The sequence below is a fragment of the Toxotes jaculatrix genome, chromosome 5 (assembly GCF_017976425.1).
Source record: "Toxotes jaculatrix isolate fToxJac2 chromosome 5, fToxJac2.pri, whole genome shotgun sequence".
In the NCBI taxonomy this organism is placed as follows: Eukaryota; Metazoa; Chordata; class Actinopteri; family Toxotidae; genus Toxotes; species Toxotes jaculatrix.
The window spans coordinates 10,366,039-10,382,736 of NC_054398.1; the positions used below are offsets into that span (position 1 = coordinate 10,366,039).

At 42.4% G+C, this 16,698-nt stretch overlaps 1 protein-coding gene across 1 annotated transcript in view; it reads right to left on the minus strand.

Annotated features, from left to right (window-relative positions):
- Positions 1–14,629: 14,629 nt before the first annotated feature.
- trim44 (tripartite motif containing 44) overlaps positions 14,630–16,698 on the minus strand; it is a 42,686-nt gene continuing 40,617 nt past the window's right edge. Inside the window, exon 6 of the mRNA XM_041039079.1 lies at positions 14,630–16,004. Coding sequence (XP_040895013.1) covers positions 15,920–16,004 — 85 coding nt within the window. The 3' untranslated portion in view covers positions 14,630–15,919. The remainder of the gene's footprint in view (positions 16,005–16,698) is intronic.

Genomic DNA, 16,698 nt, shown 5'->3' on the forward strand with positions numbered 1-16,698 from the left:
AGGAAATATATGAAATAATATAAAAATATTTTGAAAATAAAATTGTAAAAAAAAAAAAACTATGTGGAGGCAACAGATGGCTCTTGGGAAAACTGTTTGGAGTAATCTGTTGACAGATGGTTTGCCTTGATGAAAGTTAAAAGATGCAAATACTTGTAGAAAATCAGAGCATGAAAGAAGTTTTGGTGCTGGCACAGAAAACAAGAAACAGACACACAAAAACAAAGAGATTCCTTCTTTCCCATTGTATTTCTGGTGCTCTTATCCAAACTCAGCTCAAACAACTTATACACAGGGTGAAGAATTTAATATATTACAACCCAAATAGAGCACTGCCCAGGCACAGATACACAAGGCGTACATACAGAGATAAGGGGGAGAGTAAGGAAGATGGTTTATATAGGAAAATGGTTTCTGTTCATGCCAATTGAAATGGAAGTGAATCAGAGGGAGACAGAGAGCGGTATGGGAGGACACGAGGCTTCACCTATCATACCTCTCCTCTTTATCGTAGAAGTGCAGCTGACAACCTCGCTTCAAACAAACCCCTTCTTTTGATAGCATGCTAACCTGGAGGCATGTGATTGGAATGAGTCCCAAAATCAGACTCCTCCAGCTCACTTTATATTTATATCCACACACTGCCTTATCAAGCCAAAGCCTTGTGCAGACTCAAACTCCATGGGAGGGTCTTGGCTTGTCAGTCGGATCTGTTAAAACTTTGACAAAGATTCCAGCTTGATATCTTCTGCAGGGGCCTGTTGTCCTCATATCCCCCCTTCCACTGTTGCCTGTAGGGTCTTATGTGTTTCAGTCTGTTATGATGTGTCCTGATGGTAAATGGTTGTGTGTGTGTGCACTGCGCAATGGCTCCTGAAAAGTTTACAGTTGGCAGATATGAATATTTTATTGGTCGCAAGAGTTAACAAAAGGAGACACAAGTCTCTTCAACACAAATCCCAAATACAATCAACACTAATAAAACTAAATGCTTGTTGAGGAGGAAGAAGATTTGTCAGTCAATGTTAAATGAATTTTATTCTGCTCCCCTGGAGTTATCATTAATGTTAATGCCGCGCTGTCTCACAAATTATACAGTCTGATCCATGAACCAGAACGGTATAATCTGTTTTTGGGGGGGCTCTGCACAGACTGCAAGCTAAAAGCAGAAACGGGCTCAGCTACATTACTGATTGACACACAGTGTTTCAGTAATGCCCATCAATTAGTTTAGGCTATCTATAAACAGCTCAGACCTAATTAGCCGCTGGCCAACAAATGGACTCATTAGGGGACATTAAACTCTAATATGAAGGTTTTTATTGACTTAATCGCAGGAGAAACCCAATTAGTGGCCAAATTTGTAAAATGACTCTGAGGTAGTGAGGCGATCTGATTGGCGAAAAGGGAGGGTGGCGTAGAAACCTGGATGACTTTGCCTGTGGGTGAGTGGTGGCATTGAGAGAGAGAGGGAGTGAGATTCAGCCAGAGATGTAGAGAGAGGTAAGGGGAACGTATAATGGGAGAAAGACAAAGGGAGTCTATGTGACTGTGTGTGTGTGTGTGTGTGTGTGTGTGTGTGTGTGTGTGTGTGTGTGTGTGTGTGTGTGTGTGTGTGTGTGTTGGTGGGTGGGTGTGGAGAGAGAAAACAACACTTACAGAGCAGACAGGAAGCAGAATGAATAAGGAAGCCAGGGGCAAGAAAAGTACCAGGAGGTGGGTGAGGAAACTGAGAGATGAAGAGGGTAGAATAGAAGGTGTGAGAATAAAAATGAAAAAAAAATCAGGGGAGATACTGTCTTAGAGTGAGATGGTAAATGAGAGTAGAAATGTATTTGAGGTATTACCTTATATTACAGAGTATTATGTGCAAGTTGTAGGGTATTAGTGAAAGTAAATAAGAGTAGCCGAGTCCACTGTCATCAAGAGCTTTGATAATATATCATTTTATGGGTGTGAAATGAGGGAGAGAGAGCAATAATGCAAGTCATAAGAGCTTCAGGATGACATGTCCTTGTCATGTCAGACCGCCATCGAGGTAGCTGTGAAATGCCAAGGCCCCTAAAGGACCGACAGTGCCTGTTTCACTCTCCAATGCGAGTCTCTTGACATTCATCTTACATTTAATAACAGCGCTCCAATGTGAAGGACATCTTTGTTTGTGAGTGAGTGTGTGAGTCAGACAGCAACAGTGAGACAAAAACAGGAGAGAGGACACATCCAGGGACAAAGTGCTAATGATTTCAGCAAATGTTTCGGCTGGCCCATTAAGAAGTTGACTTTGGTGGCAAATATTCAGCGCTACACACACACACACACACACACACACACACACACACACACACACACACACACCTTTCTGTAAACAACACTGCGCACTCACATCCAGGCTCACGGGACTAATCAAATGGAAATACACACACACACAAGCACATATAGTTATACATTGCGGCATACTTGCAGAATTTTGCCCACACTTACGTTCGCTCAGGGTCTCCTTCATGCTTCTCGGAGTGCATTAATTAAATAATCATTCAATTATGTGATCCTTGTGCCTTTGACATTAGTTAGCAAAGCTGACGTCTTGCCTGGTGGCACTGCAGGGACATCAGATAGGCATCGACAATCGAATCAGAAGGAGATGGAAAGGGTAGCTTCTTGGTGTGTGAGTGTGTGTGACTGTCAGTCTGCACTGATATATACAAATATATATGTGCGTCTGGACAAAGTCGTTGAAAATAGTTACGCATAAAATTGCAAAACACAAGGAAGGTTATAAACAAAATTAGCATTAACGTTTACATTATTGTAAATGAAAAATACAGGGATCTGATCATCAAATAATAAGATAAATAATCCCTGGGCTATTTGAGTAAAAGTAAAAAAGCTTGTTGCTTCCACTGCTGTGTCTGTTAATGGCAAATGTTCATTAAAACACACTCAGTAAAATTCAGAAGTAATAATGGTCCCTCAATACTGTAGTTAATTATACCACTATGAGAGCAATAACAATTTATCAATTCAACATAATTATTTACATAAACACTCTTATGATAGTAAAACATGCAGAGGAAAACAGAAGTACATAGTTGTTTAACTGGGGGGTACTCTCTTTGGTGAACCAGCTCTCAAGGCAGTAATCTATCATCGCATCTGGTTTCCAAACAACAGGCGGTGGCATTTCTAAATAACAGCCTTAAACAAGGTCGCGTCAAGCTGAGCAATGGGCAATTTTCTCTCACTTGTGCATAATTAGTAGACATCGGCTAACTGTGAGCACTCATCAGGGCTTCGTCCCTCAGATTTTGTCCCTGTTTTTTAGAGAAAACATGAAGTAAACAGTTGCTTATACAGTCATGGATGTCACTCTATGTGATTAAATTACTGTCAATTGAGTTAAAACAACAGCTGGTTAGAGAGAGCAGATACAGTACACCAGCATGTCAGAATGAGAATGTCCTCTAAGAGCCTCTATTTGGGCACAGTGATACTCTAAGCTAAATGCAGTAGTTTACAGCTGAGGCTGATGGGAACATTAGTTTTGAAGGTAGCAGGTCTTAAACCAAAATGCTGAACAAACTGAAATTCTGACCTGATGATGGCACTAGATGACATATATACAGTATATATCAATGCAACATTACTTTCAACTATAGGGCTATAGGTGATATGACCAAAAATATATATTTTTCACAATAATCAATATCTATAATTATTGATATACAGTACACGTTTAATACATTTGACTATTATTTGGGAAACTCACTTATTGTATTTGTTAGACCTCAAGGATACAGACAGTGTGTTTGGGTGAAAAAAAGCAAATATAAACATAACTAATTTTAATTTATTTACACATTTCTTGTGCGAGCGACTGCAGCTGGGGAGGAGATCGGTTGTGTACGCCTGTCATCATTGGCATGGACTGCCTGTCTCTTTTACAATGAATATCACTCTGTTGTTCATCCAGCCTTAAAGATCCAAACCATTTCCTAATCCCCAGTCATGCGTGACCTCTCTTTGCCACAGTTTCATCTTCTTGTGTGGACATCTGATGTGTGTGTGCATTTTTTTCCCTTTGTTTTGGCCCTGAACATGTCACCTATGTAAGCCTATTGCTGTAGCCTAGCAGGGCTGAAACCAAAAACATTAACCTCATGGTGGTGCTAGAGGGAAAGTCAAGGGATAACTAAAATCTTTAGGGTCCATCCCATGGGGACTATGAATGTCTGCAGCAAACTATCTGGTAATCCCCCCCCAGAAAAAAAGTAGTGACTTTGACACTGGAGAGCAAGGTTTGCATCCTGTCTCCTAACAGTCACTTCCTGGTCAGCAGCTCACAAATGCCACCTAATCCTTCCACATCACATATACATACACTGAACAATACATCCCGTTGGTGCTGGGAGCATTATATCTTCCTCTTCAATTCCATCTTTCTTCGTCTCTGCCAGGTGTTGCTAGTGTCATCTATCACAAAGGCTGTTCACATTAAAGTCAATAACTGTGGTTATCAAAGGCAACATTAAAATGAGCTTGGCATTAAACAGAATGAAAGAACTGAACCTTTTCAATCTTTCTTCACTCCCTGTTGTACGGGAGTCTGGGCACACGTGACCAACTGCACAGACAAAATCTAATAAAATATTGAAGAATAGAAGGAGTAGGAATATCACAGCGAGTGAGAGAGAGAGAGAGAGGGGAGGAAAACAGAAGGACAGATGAGAGCATCAGGGCCAGAAGGTCATGTGATGGAGTGAGGCCAGGATGAAAAGAGGCACCAGCGCTCCCAGCAGGCTTGGCCTGTTTCATGGCAATCATTTTAGTTTGGCCCACTGCTCGCACCCGCAGGCTTCCTTCGTTTAGTAGACCACCAACTGTCGCAGGTGTTTTTTTATGGGCCAAAGTGGGCCACTCACTCCCAGCCTCCCTGCCATGCCCTGGCCCTATTCTGCATTTTTCATCAGACTGCTCAGCGCTCCAGGCTATATTTGTGTTGATAAAAAGACCCAGATTTGCAGGAGGGTAACTTTGAGGGTAACCTTGAGAATATTACAGCAGCGCTGCATGTCTACGAGATGCCAGAATGAACGAATATACATAGAGCCAGCGTGTGAGTGACACGCGTGAGCTATTGAAGTGTGAATTAGAATCGAAGGAGCAGCGAACAGCTGCTGAGAACAGAAGAAAGTTGGAGCAAACAGGGAAGAAAGAATTGTTTCATACTTAAGATTCAGCAGTCAAATGCATAAATATAGATGGGTGTTTGAAAAGGGGGTTAGGAGGAAAGGGAGCATGAAACATCTTAACTAAACTCAAAGTTATGGGTGTTAAGAGAGATTTTGTCAAGGGCGTGACAGACTGCACCATGTGTAGAGATCAGAACTGTTCAAGAGGCTGAAACAGAGGTTAAGGTAGCAACACCGCTAGCTGTCTACAGGTTTCCAGAAAGGCCAGGACTGAAAGAGGTGGTTTAAGCCGTACGGGCTCAGCTGGAGCATGAAGATTTACCATGAGAGGAGGGAGTTGAGTTTGAAGGGGTAGGAGTCAGCACAGTGAGGGGTTACCAGTTGGGAGGGGACTAGTAAGATCTGCAAGGCTCAGGCATAATAAGCAACACTGCCATGGGGTTATAACTCACGCCTGGCTGCTCAAGGTTCTGATTGGAGAAGTGAGGAGAGGGGAGGGAAGGGAAAATAAGGGGAACGGAGAGAGGCTGGTCAGGGAGCTCGCTGAAGAACCGGCCCTTTGATCACAGGGTGAAGAATTACCAGCTCAATGCCGCTGGACCCCAGCCCCAAAGCACCACGGGAAATGTTCATATTCAAAAATCAATCCCTTTTTTGCCACACATCTCTGATTCATTTATTTGCATGCACACAGACAGAAATCCACACATGGCTTAGACATTGACAGACACACACGAACAAATAAATGGCTTTGTTCGCTTGCCTTGCCTTGGGCGACCTCTCATTAGAGTCACCACTGTGGAGCTATGAGGCTGTGACACACAGTGGCATAGAGTGATGCCAGTTTACACACACACACACACACACACACCACACACTTAAACACATCTATATGTCAGCCACACTGAAAAAGAGAGCAGTCGTCAGAAGCTTATAAACAATGGCAAAAGGAAAAGTGGAACATAGTTGAAATATAGGACATCTTTTGAAGTATGAAGATAACATTGTTTGGAGGCTAAATATGTCTCTGACTGAATGACATGGAGTGGAGCCATTAAAATTCAAACCAATAAAGACATGTTGTGAAGCAACATGATTCACATATGAACAAGTCCCCTGACAAACACAGGACATGACAACAAAACGACACTGAAACGTCATGAGAATTTATGAGCAGTAATAGATAGTTTCCAAGCAGTGTTTGGTTGTACATCTCCCTGCCCTCTCAAGCATGCCTGAAGCTAACCCTGCTGGCTGACACACAGGTGTGTGTGTGTGTGTGTGTGTGTGTGTGTGTGTGGACCGATGGGGGTTTCCTGCCTGCTGTTTGGAGGGGAGGAAATGTGAGCGTGGAATGAGCGCGGCTTTGATCGTTTCTAATCCTCAAAGGAGGGAGGCCACCTCAGCACGTCGGCAGGGGAAAAGCCAAATCCAGCATTTAGGAAGAACAGGGAGTGTCTGTGCATGTTTGTGTGTTGTACTGGCTGTGCTAACACAATAGCTTAACTACACACACTTAGAATGATTATTTTATGCCCTTGAAGTGTTTGTGATGATGAGTTTTTGAAGAAGCTGGAGAACGAGCCATCCTCCATAACATTTGTTGAGGTGACAAACTGCCTTCTAAAATGACTTTAAGACCCAGCATGTCCTATAAATGTCAGTTGGGAGTAGAAAGCCCTGGCCTCCGTCTTTGTTTCCCTGTGGATAATTTAATTGAGAAAGTCTCATTAAAAACCATTGCTGGTGGTGCCTGGCCGCAGACACATGCTGAGCCTGACCTTTCATCATAAGAACAATTAACATGACTGGATGCTCCTTTAATCACACTGCCATTTTATTATCATTAGCTTAATGGCAACTCATATATCATGGTTAAAGTCAAGCCCCGTTCACCAAGCTGCGGTCTCCAGTGTGGCGAGGTGGGCACAGGGTTAAATGAGATCTCTGATTGGCGGCGAGATGCTTAAAACATCATCTCAAAGCGACCACAGAAGACAGAAAGCAGATGTTAAATACAGGGGAGAGAAGAAACTTTTAGCGTATCCACTTGTTTTTCCACTCACTCATGCACAAAGCTTTCATGAGGAAAAAGATTCTCTAGCCATTGTGACTATGACTCAAGAGCACTGCGAATAAACAGACACTGGCTCTCAGAGACAAGCTGGTTGTTTTTCTTTTCCTCTGTGTTATCAGTGAGTGTGTCTTTTTGCCTGTTATCTGTCATGCAGGCCCATGGTAATAGAGACAGAGTGGTCACATCTGAAGCGATTACATACAATTTTTGGAAACTGACCTTTGTTTGACGGTGTCCTCTTAGGGGGACACGCTCTGTGTGTACATAAGAGAGGAAGCAGAAAACAGAAGGAGGGACCGAGCTGTCTGTGCAACTTTTTATATGCACTCGTTCGAGCGCATTCACAGACGTGCGTTTGGTATTCCACCCACAGGTAGGGATCGTAAGGCCACTCTGAAACAGTCCAAGCTACCTTGGGAGAGCTCCAGCTCTCACTTCACAGTCTTCCTGAATGCTGCGAGACCACGCAGGGCACTCAGAGGGGTGGTTAAAATTGGAACACATTCATCTCAATCCCCTGCCTGCCAGCGCTAATGGATGTTAGCCTGTTTTGGAGAGACAATGAAATCAAAGAAAGACAGAATATCAGGCTCCTGTGGCGTATGTGGACATGAGTGAAAAACACAAACACATTTAATCCCTTTGTGCTACCGTGTGTATTATACATGATTTGAATTCAACAACTGCCTCTTCTTAGCCTTGAAAGCAAAGCTCCCTTTCCACCGTTGTTTCACGGTAGCCCTGATGTGTCAGTTTACTGCAATCATTTCGGAGAATAGAATTACTTTTCATTCTGCACCATCTCCACATTGTCTGCCATTTGTTATGGCTTCTGTCCTCTTTCCTTTACTACAAATAAAAGATGCATCAATAATGCGAAAGGATGATTGAATACAGACTCCTGTGCTACCTACAGAAATGTATTTATGCTTTGAGGTTTATCTACACATCGTAAGACATTTTCTATCCGCAATGGTATTCTGAGCCAGGTGCAGAATCGGCCCAATGCCTTGTTTACCGTTTTCATTTCTCTGCTTTTCATGCCTTTCAAACTGCACCTCAGTTCACACGCCACTTATTATGTTTCCCTCTGTCTGTAATGTAGTTCTGTCTTTTTCTGCAGAGAAATATTGCCCCCCGAGACCACACCTATATTGTCTCCCTCAAAAAGGAGAAGGAAAATCACAAACACAACAGACTGAAATATCCATTCTACCAATTTACCGCTCCAGTTTAGGAGAAATCCATTGAAAATTGCAAGTGTCCCTTGGTAAAAAAAAAAAAAAAATCACCCTTTCTTTTGAGTTCTCCTCTTGTGGGCTTTTTTTTAATTTAGTGAGATTTCTATTGAGACTTTGTGGGACACAGTATTAACCATCCAAACACACCATATAACATTGTAGTGTATTGATTGTAGTCTCTTAGCAACACTATCATGAGAGGTGTCTGGATTTCTACGCCGAGGATGTGTTGAAGTGTTGATGATGCTGCAGAGGCAGGAAGTTTAGTCTTTCCAATTGCTCAGTAGAGGTCATTATCACATCTGCCATACCTGCAAGTACTGCTTCTATGCGTACACTGTAGGTACCTTGGAGGAGAAGTGTAGCAACAGCAAAGAGGTGACAGAAACATCAGCAGAAAAAGGGATATTGAGAGGTGTTAGTGTGTGTGTGTGTGTGGCAATGGCAGAGAAGAGGCTGAACAGTTTCAGATAAATTCATCTTGTTGTTCTTTTTATATTCAGTTCGACACAACTTCCAGTTGAGAGGAGGTTTTAGTTGAGGGAGAAAAAAAAAACTCTTGTTGTGAGAGAGAATGTTTTTGAAAGTACATAAAAGAGTGCATGTTTAGTTGATGTCTTATCATCACTGCATGGAATTAGGATCTGATATTTAAGCTGCTTGTCATCTTGATTAAGCAGTCACCATGGGGAGTCTGCTGAAGAAATATTTTGTGTAGGCGGGAAGTACGAGGACAGACAGTAATGAAACATGTCAGTGAAGAACTAAATGGTGCAAAGTCTTACTGACATTCCCGTGTGTCTATATTCTATACATTTTGTATATTTCCCTGTCTAAACCATGAGGTCAATACGAATCTCATAGCTCCTCATGAAGAAATAATGCTCTTGTGAAAACACACAATAAGTGTGTTACAACAATGTGTTGCACGGTTATCCAGAAAGTATCATAGACGTGTAACATACAAGAAATATTATAGAACATTGTTACTGCTTTAGATCTTTTGCTCAACGACTCTGTACAATCAAATCTGACCTTACAATAAGCATACCCTCATTTCACAATAAAAGCTTTGTCACAGTTTTAAATTCACATTTGCATTTGCTTGGAAAGTGCTCACACTAACTTCAAAGAGCAAAGCTGACCATTTGTGTAAAGATAACTACAGGCATTCCTGGCATTATGGGTTGTCATTTCCTTTTTTGTAACATTTGATAACATAGTGTGACCAGTGAGCACTGGCTAATCAAGGCGCACCCACGCAACCTCCACCGGGTTACTTGTTGTATAAACAGCCATTGTATGCTACAGTCCAGGAGCGTGAGTCATGTCAAGCAAACACATACTGTACCGTGTTTCAGACTGATTGATCTTACACAATAGCAAAAGCGACACTTCTACATACCTGACTTCTAGCGGGCTTCATGCAGGAGATGAACAGGCTCTCTATGCCTCTCTCCCTCTCTGGGTGGTGGGTGTTTGGCAGATTTGTCTTGATTTGCTGAACAAGGACATGTAAATTTCAATGTGTTATTCCACACTACAGCGTGTCCAAAACTCGGTAGCAGACCGTGCAAATACACCAAACTGTTTCTTTCTGATGCGAGAATGGTGAGGATATGGAATAATACATGATAGTCTCACTTTTGCATTTTTAATTTAACAGGAAGTTACTTTGTTAACAATGCAGACTGATAAAATAATAGCTTCCTTCACTCTCACTAATCCTTGCAGCAACTCATGCAACCTTGAAGTTGAAAACTCAAGCAACATTTGTTATGTTATACTTCATTAATCACTGTAAGGAAAATGTCCTCTGCATCTGACCCATGCAAACTACTTAGCAGCAGCAGGCAGCTGTGCTGCAGCCCCAAGGAACCAAATCCAGTCCTAAGGCCAGTGTTTTAGTCAAGGGTAATGTTAGGTACAGTCTTAATACCTTGTTATTTGAGGACTCATCCCAGCTGGCCCTGGTGGGGGTTCAAATCCAGGGCCTTCTTGCTGTGAAGACACATTGCTAACCACTGAGCCATTCACTTGAGTGAAATTGTGCCAGGACCCCAAATCAACAGCAGCCCCTGAAACAAAAACATCAATGTGCTAAAGGAAACTTCAGCGAGGTGCGGCATACGTATTTTACAGTGCAGAGCCTTCCTTTTTTAATAAATCAAACTGCATAATTTGGAGTGTTTTACACGTAAATGGTCGACTGATTTCACTGGTTTTCCTCCACATGCTGCTTTTGATTTATTTAGGATAATTTACCGGGGAGAATCTCCAGTCTTTTCCAGAGCAGCCTGATGAATGGGGTTCACTGACACTAAGCTACTAACTGCAAGAAAGCCATTTGTACAACAGCAGGCATTTAAGTCTGCCACTCTTGCGCATGTGGCTCCACAAATTATGCAAAGTGATGGCATTTGATCACGCTGTATCAGAGTGAAGAGAAACAAATAAACTGAATGGATAACACAGTGCTCCTGGTGTAATTTAAAGTTTATCACAGTAATTGTACAAACTGGTTTCCAGCCACTGGTGAACTATACAGCAAAAACAACACATATATCCCAAATCTATACATTATATGCAATATGGTCTTGCAAACCCAGTGAGGACAGCAGTACAAGTTTGATGGTAGACTCTGTCCCTGATAAAACTGCTAATGCTATCCATCTCATCAAACATGGAGGCATGTATCTAATCTCGTAGCCTTGGGGCAGACCCGGAGGCCAGACGGCTGCACCCTACCTCTCCTCAGGCCAGGCCAGAGCAATTACTGCCGCTGCTTCACACACAGACCTGTGTCACCGACGCAATTAACAAGCTCCGGAGGAGCCTAGGCAACCAGAAAGGGACAGACTGTGTACACAGCATGAATGATGAGAGGCATGAGGAGGGATGGGGAACGAGGAAGACATGGAAGGGAAAACAAGAGTGGATCAAGTCAGGTTGCCAGGGTTTTACTGAGCGGATAGTGTGGGCGGATGTCAAACTTTTTTGTAAAAGAAACATAGAAACTCACATCTCTGATGCAATATATCATTTTTTGGGCTGTCACACGCATGCAGACATATTTGTGTCAGCAAATTTTAATATTCCGTGTTGATATTACGTTATAGACGTATATTGTTTTCACTTCCGTGTACCTTTGGGCAGGGATTTTAGAGAGCAAGCCTGCAAATGCTATGTTTTGCCGCCCACTTCTCCACATTCTACATTCTTCCTTGTTGTGAGGATGATTCATCACAGCTGTGACAGAGGCAGGATAATGTGTTACAGCTCGCAGAAGGAACAGCAGTAGGTGTTATCTAGGCGGGGTGTTCATTTTATTCAGAGGCACGTTCCATTATCAGCTGGAGGAAACCAAGCATTCCAGCTCCTTTCCACTGCATCCGAACCACGATCCCCATCTCTATTACCTTGCATGTGACCAGTTTTACATCTCCCCATTGTAAGCTTAATTCTAAACTCTAATCCTCATTCTAAACCCTGGTATGAGCTTGCTCATCTGCTGCTCTTTTGATCACAACATCCCCTCAGTCTCCTTTCTCTTCCTACTCTACAACTCCTTTACTTGTCCAAGTAGGATGCTCAGACAGGAAAAGATTGCACAGAGGTTACAGAGAGAAGCCCTAAGGTGTCTCTGCTGACTCTGGGATGTAAGAGTGATGGAGGCTGTCGACAGGAGAGATGGATTCCCGGCCTGTCTCGTCTCCACCCAGTCATTGTTCATGAGCTAGGGCTGCCAGACAGCTGTGTGTACCTGCCACGTCTGACAGATGCCTGCTGTCAGTCAGTCTGGGATGGTCCACAATCTGCGTCGCCTTCTCGATGGCTGGATCTCATACGATCCAAAAATCGATGACTGGGAAAAGACTTTTTTAAAATATATATATATATATATATATATATATTTAATTCTTTATCTCTGGCCCTTTGTTGAACATATTAAATGAAAAGACAAGGAGGAGTTAGTGCAGGTTGTGACTAAAAATACAAACAACAAACTTAGAGAACATGTCCTTGCATCTAGAAATGTCACTTTTTTTTCTTATGTGTGTCCTTTTACTAATTTTTTCTTCCTGAATATATTTTTTTCTGCAACGTGGATGATGTTTTTTTATTGTTATTATTTAATGTCATTTTCTTTGCCATCTCTTTGTCCACTCTCCACCTTCTATTTTGCATCCAAAATGGATGGCACCACAGTGGAGAGCCCCATAAGTCACCACAGGGGGGATTAAAATGTTCCATTCAAAGGTGACACTATCTTTCACTCTTCATAACACTATGAGTGATGTCAGGTATTGTAATAGTCATCTCTGGTTTCAGTGAGTGGTTGTACCCAAAGCAAACAGTGGAAAATGTAAAAATCTGGGGTAGGCATCCCTTGACTGATGCCTATTTCCCCCTTTTTTTGCGTGTGTGCGTGCGTGCGTGTGTGTCTGTGTGAAGAGGCTAAGGCGAAAGATGAATAAGAAAGTGCATTTACTGTGAGACAAGCAATATATTCTCTTGAATGGTACAAGAACATGCAATCTGAGCAAGGGCGGAGGTGTGGGTCTCTGCAAATAAACTGTCATTTTTCACAGGCTAATGCACATCCTCACAAATACTTAGAAACACACATGCACACGCAGAACACACACATACACATACACGTGTAGTCTGTTATTAGAGAAATTTCCTATTTCTCTTCCAGCTCTTGCATGCTAATAAACAGAATCATTAAGGCATGTCATGGTGGGCTGATGGGTGGTGGAGCCGTTCCATTACAAACCACAGCCCCCAACTGTCTTTTAAATGATGGCAGAGAGAAATAGGCTCTATTAAAGGCAGCAATCAAAGCTGCATCACTACTAGCAAGCACGTCACGTAGCTAATTCAATCTCACAACCCATGAAGCAATTAATTCATGTCAATACAAATACACAAATAGTCTCTTTTTGCCCGTCAGTATAACGGAGGTCTTAGGGCTGCGCTTGTGCTTATTTGCGCATCTTTGTGTCTCAGTGTGAACATGCTCAGTGAAGTGAACTTGGAAGAGCAGGTGTAATTGGGTGTGGAAAAAAAGGGAACCTTGTGGTCTTCGTGGCTAAATGAGATCAGACAGTCTTCTCCTCTCCATTTCCTCCCTAGACAACAGGCACATTGTCCCCCCCACCCCAGGTTTGTTATTATTTCTTTGATCAGGCTGGACTCCAAGACAGATGACGGGATAATGATTATTTGCTGAAACCAGCCGCTCTTTTATAGCCTGGGAGTCTGTATCATCTATGCCTCCTCACAGCTAACTTAAATCAATTTAGCCACAGCCACACTAAAACACACACGAGAAGAGGAAAAAAAAAATCTCTTAAAAGGGTTTGAGTGCTCTGGTGCTTGGTCAGTCAGCAGTAGCTTAGTGAATGCAGAGGATCAATGCCTCCTGCGGTAAATCATTAAGCCCCCATTATTTCTGTAAGGGGAAACTCACAAGAGAATGCAAACCCAGATGTGTTACCACCCAGACAGCAATGACCAGCGGCTAAATGAGTTTGTCTGGGTCAATATCTCAATGCTTAGAGATTGCACATGCTGAGGAAGCATTCTTGACTTGATGAAGCAGCTCAGGTAGAGAGCAGGTGTGAAGCCAACGTGTGCCGCATAGTGTGACTATGAGAAGGCAAGAGACGAAAAGTGAGAAAGAAAAATGAGCGGAGGTGAGACAAAGGCTTCCTGATTGTGGCTGTGTTGATGAAAAGTGGATTCTGGCTTGTCTGGGTCTGTAGGCATGAAAACAGTCTGCATTTAAATGCATCTTTAGAGAAGCAGAGACCCTAAAGAGTTCTCCTGCTCCATCACCCCCCCTTTTTGCTCCCAAACCTCCTATTCCCGGTCCTATCTGTAAGGGTTGCTGCTTTGAATTTTGATGAGAGAAAACTAGAAATCCTCCCCCTTCCTGAATTCCCTCTTTACACCACTTCATCTCTCCTCCTGTCTCAATCCATCGTCACATGCCTTTAAGGTTTTCTGATAATAGTGTCGAGGATGACTGATGATTTTCAGGTGTTTGGCAAGAGACAAAATAACGCAGGAAATGTTCTTTAAGTGGAAATATGAATGTCATCTTCAGCAACCAATCTAAGAAACAGAACAATTTATTTTTAGATTTTAGACAAAAATAGACAAATAAAAACAAGAGGAAACTTCAGACACTCAGACTCCTGTCTGTTGTTGCAATAGAATAAAGAATGAGTTGCTGGAGTTATTTCAATAGGTTGTTGACACGCCAACATTTCCCTTGGGTAACTCTCAGTGCATCTTCGTGTAGTGCTACAGTAGTGAAGTCATGTTGTTGTCAAACATGTCCCACATATTATGGGTGACACTGCTTTCAATTTTGGCAACAGAATCAATCAAATTAGAACAAACTGCTGATACAGACAGACCTGCGGTGGTACTTCATGAATGAAAGCTATGGCTGAGCGGGTCAAGGTAGAAAGTGCATATGCCTGTCTGGATGGCAATCTGTCATACGCCGCAGATTGGCCAGGAGTAATGAGCCTTTACATTACAGTACACAGAAAGCTGATACTGCAGGGAGTGCTATTTTGCACAGTCAAATTACAGTTCGATTTTCACCTAACAAAGACTCAGCAACATCCACCAATCAATAGGTGTCAAAATGTCCCCCGCTTCTGATAATAGATCTGACAAGCACAAAAGGAAGTGCGCAAAAATCTACAAGCATAAAGAATCAGTGAGTAGGGCAGAGGATGAAGAGGAAGGAGGGGTGAAGGCAACAGCATGAGAGACACTGAGCTTTCCTTTTTTTTTTTTTTTTTTTTTTTTTTACAATCAAAACATAATACCCAGAACACCTTTGTAATATATTCTCTCAACGATGTAAGGCATTGTGGCATCTGAAAAATGTTCCCTTTCCATGTCTGAGACTGTCCACAGTGTTTGTCAAAACAACAGAACCAAAACGATATCACGAATAAATGAAGAGTGAAGCGCACCGTGTCACAGAATTTCCTGTTCCTGACATCTGTTGGGCTTAACAGATGCTGCGCTCGGCTGCCTACCCAGGCTTCTTTCTCTGAGTCAGCCGGGCTCACCAGTAAGCCAAGGATCTGACTGGCTGTGGAAATTGAGCCTGATGGTAATTGATTGCACATAACTTGTGTGCTTCAATTAAAGAAAGTTAGTAGCTAGTGAGGAATTAAAAAAAGTTTGAGAGCAGAAAAGACGTGGCCATCCATATTTGTCACAGCAGCCTTCTTCAAGGTCAGTTCACTGTCAGCAGGCACCAGGAGGGGTGGGGTGGTAAAAGGGAGATGGCAGCCTGACAGCTCGATGGGACTGACGGCTGGCTGAAGAAGACACTGAAGGACAGGTGGATGCAGTAAAGTTCTGTTGTGTTGTTATCAGGGGGCGTGATCCATGGATGGTCCAGAATCACTGTCTTCATAGTCCCGTGGGTCCATGGGATCTGCCCTCGGCTCTGGTAGCCTGAGAGAAAGAAAAAAACGGAAATATATCAGCTCACTTCTAGTACTCCAACTCTTCTCTCTCTCTCTGTGTCACAAACACCTGCATGCAGCTACACAAACACACACCCACCCTCCAATACACACACATATTATGGAAATATAATAAACCTTTGTGAAATGTAATCAGCTTCAATCAAGCTACGCCTTAAGTAGAAATCATCCATTCTGTCGGTTTTATATTAGCAGCTCTGTGGTGACAGAGACAAAGTGATAGCTAAATTGCAGGGACCTGTAGCAATCCGAGCCAGGCTGATAGATTCATTTTCACTGGAGACAGTCTACACTAATCATATGCTCTAATTGGACAATGTCGTGAGGGTGATAGAGCACTGCTCCTCCCTCAGAGGCAACTCTCTCCTGTAACTTCTCTCACTCCCCCCTCCATTTTTCTTATTATGATTTTCCCACTAAGTCTACAGCACCACATCCATTTTCAAAAGACTATATGTCAGCATGTTTTTTTGTAAACACAAACTTACTGTATAGGGATGCTGTTTACTTCAAATGAGATTCAATGCACTTTGGAGTTGTTCCGTTTGATTTTGCCATTCAAAAATCTCCTTTAAAAAATCCCTTCCTATGATCTTGGACCGTTAGTTTGCATTTATAATTGAAATTTACTTTTATTTATCTGTGCAAGAATCAACAAATAA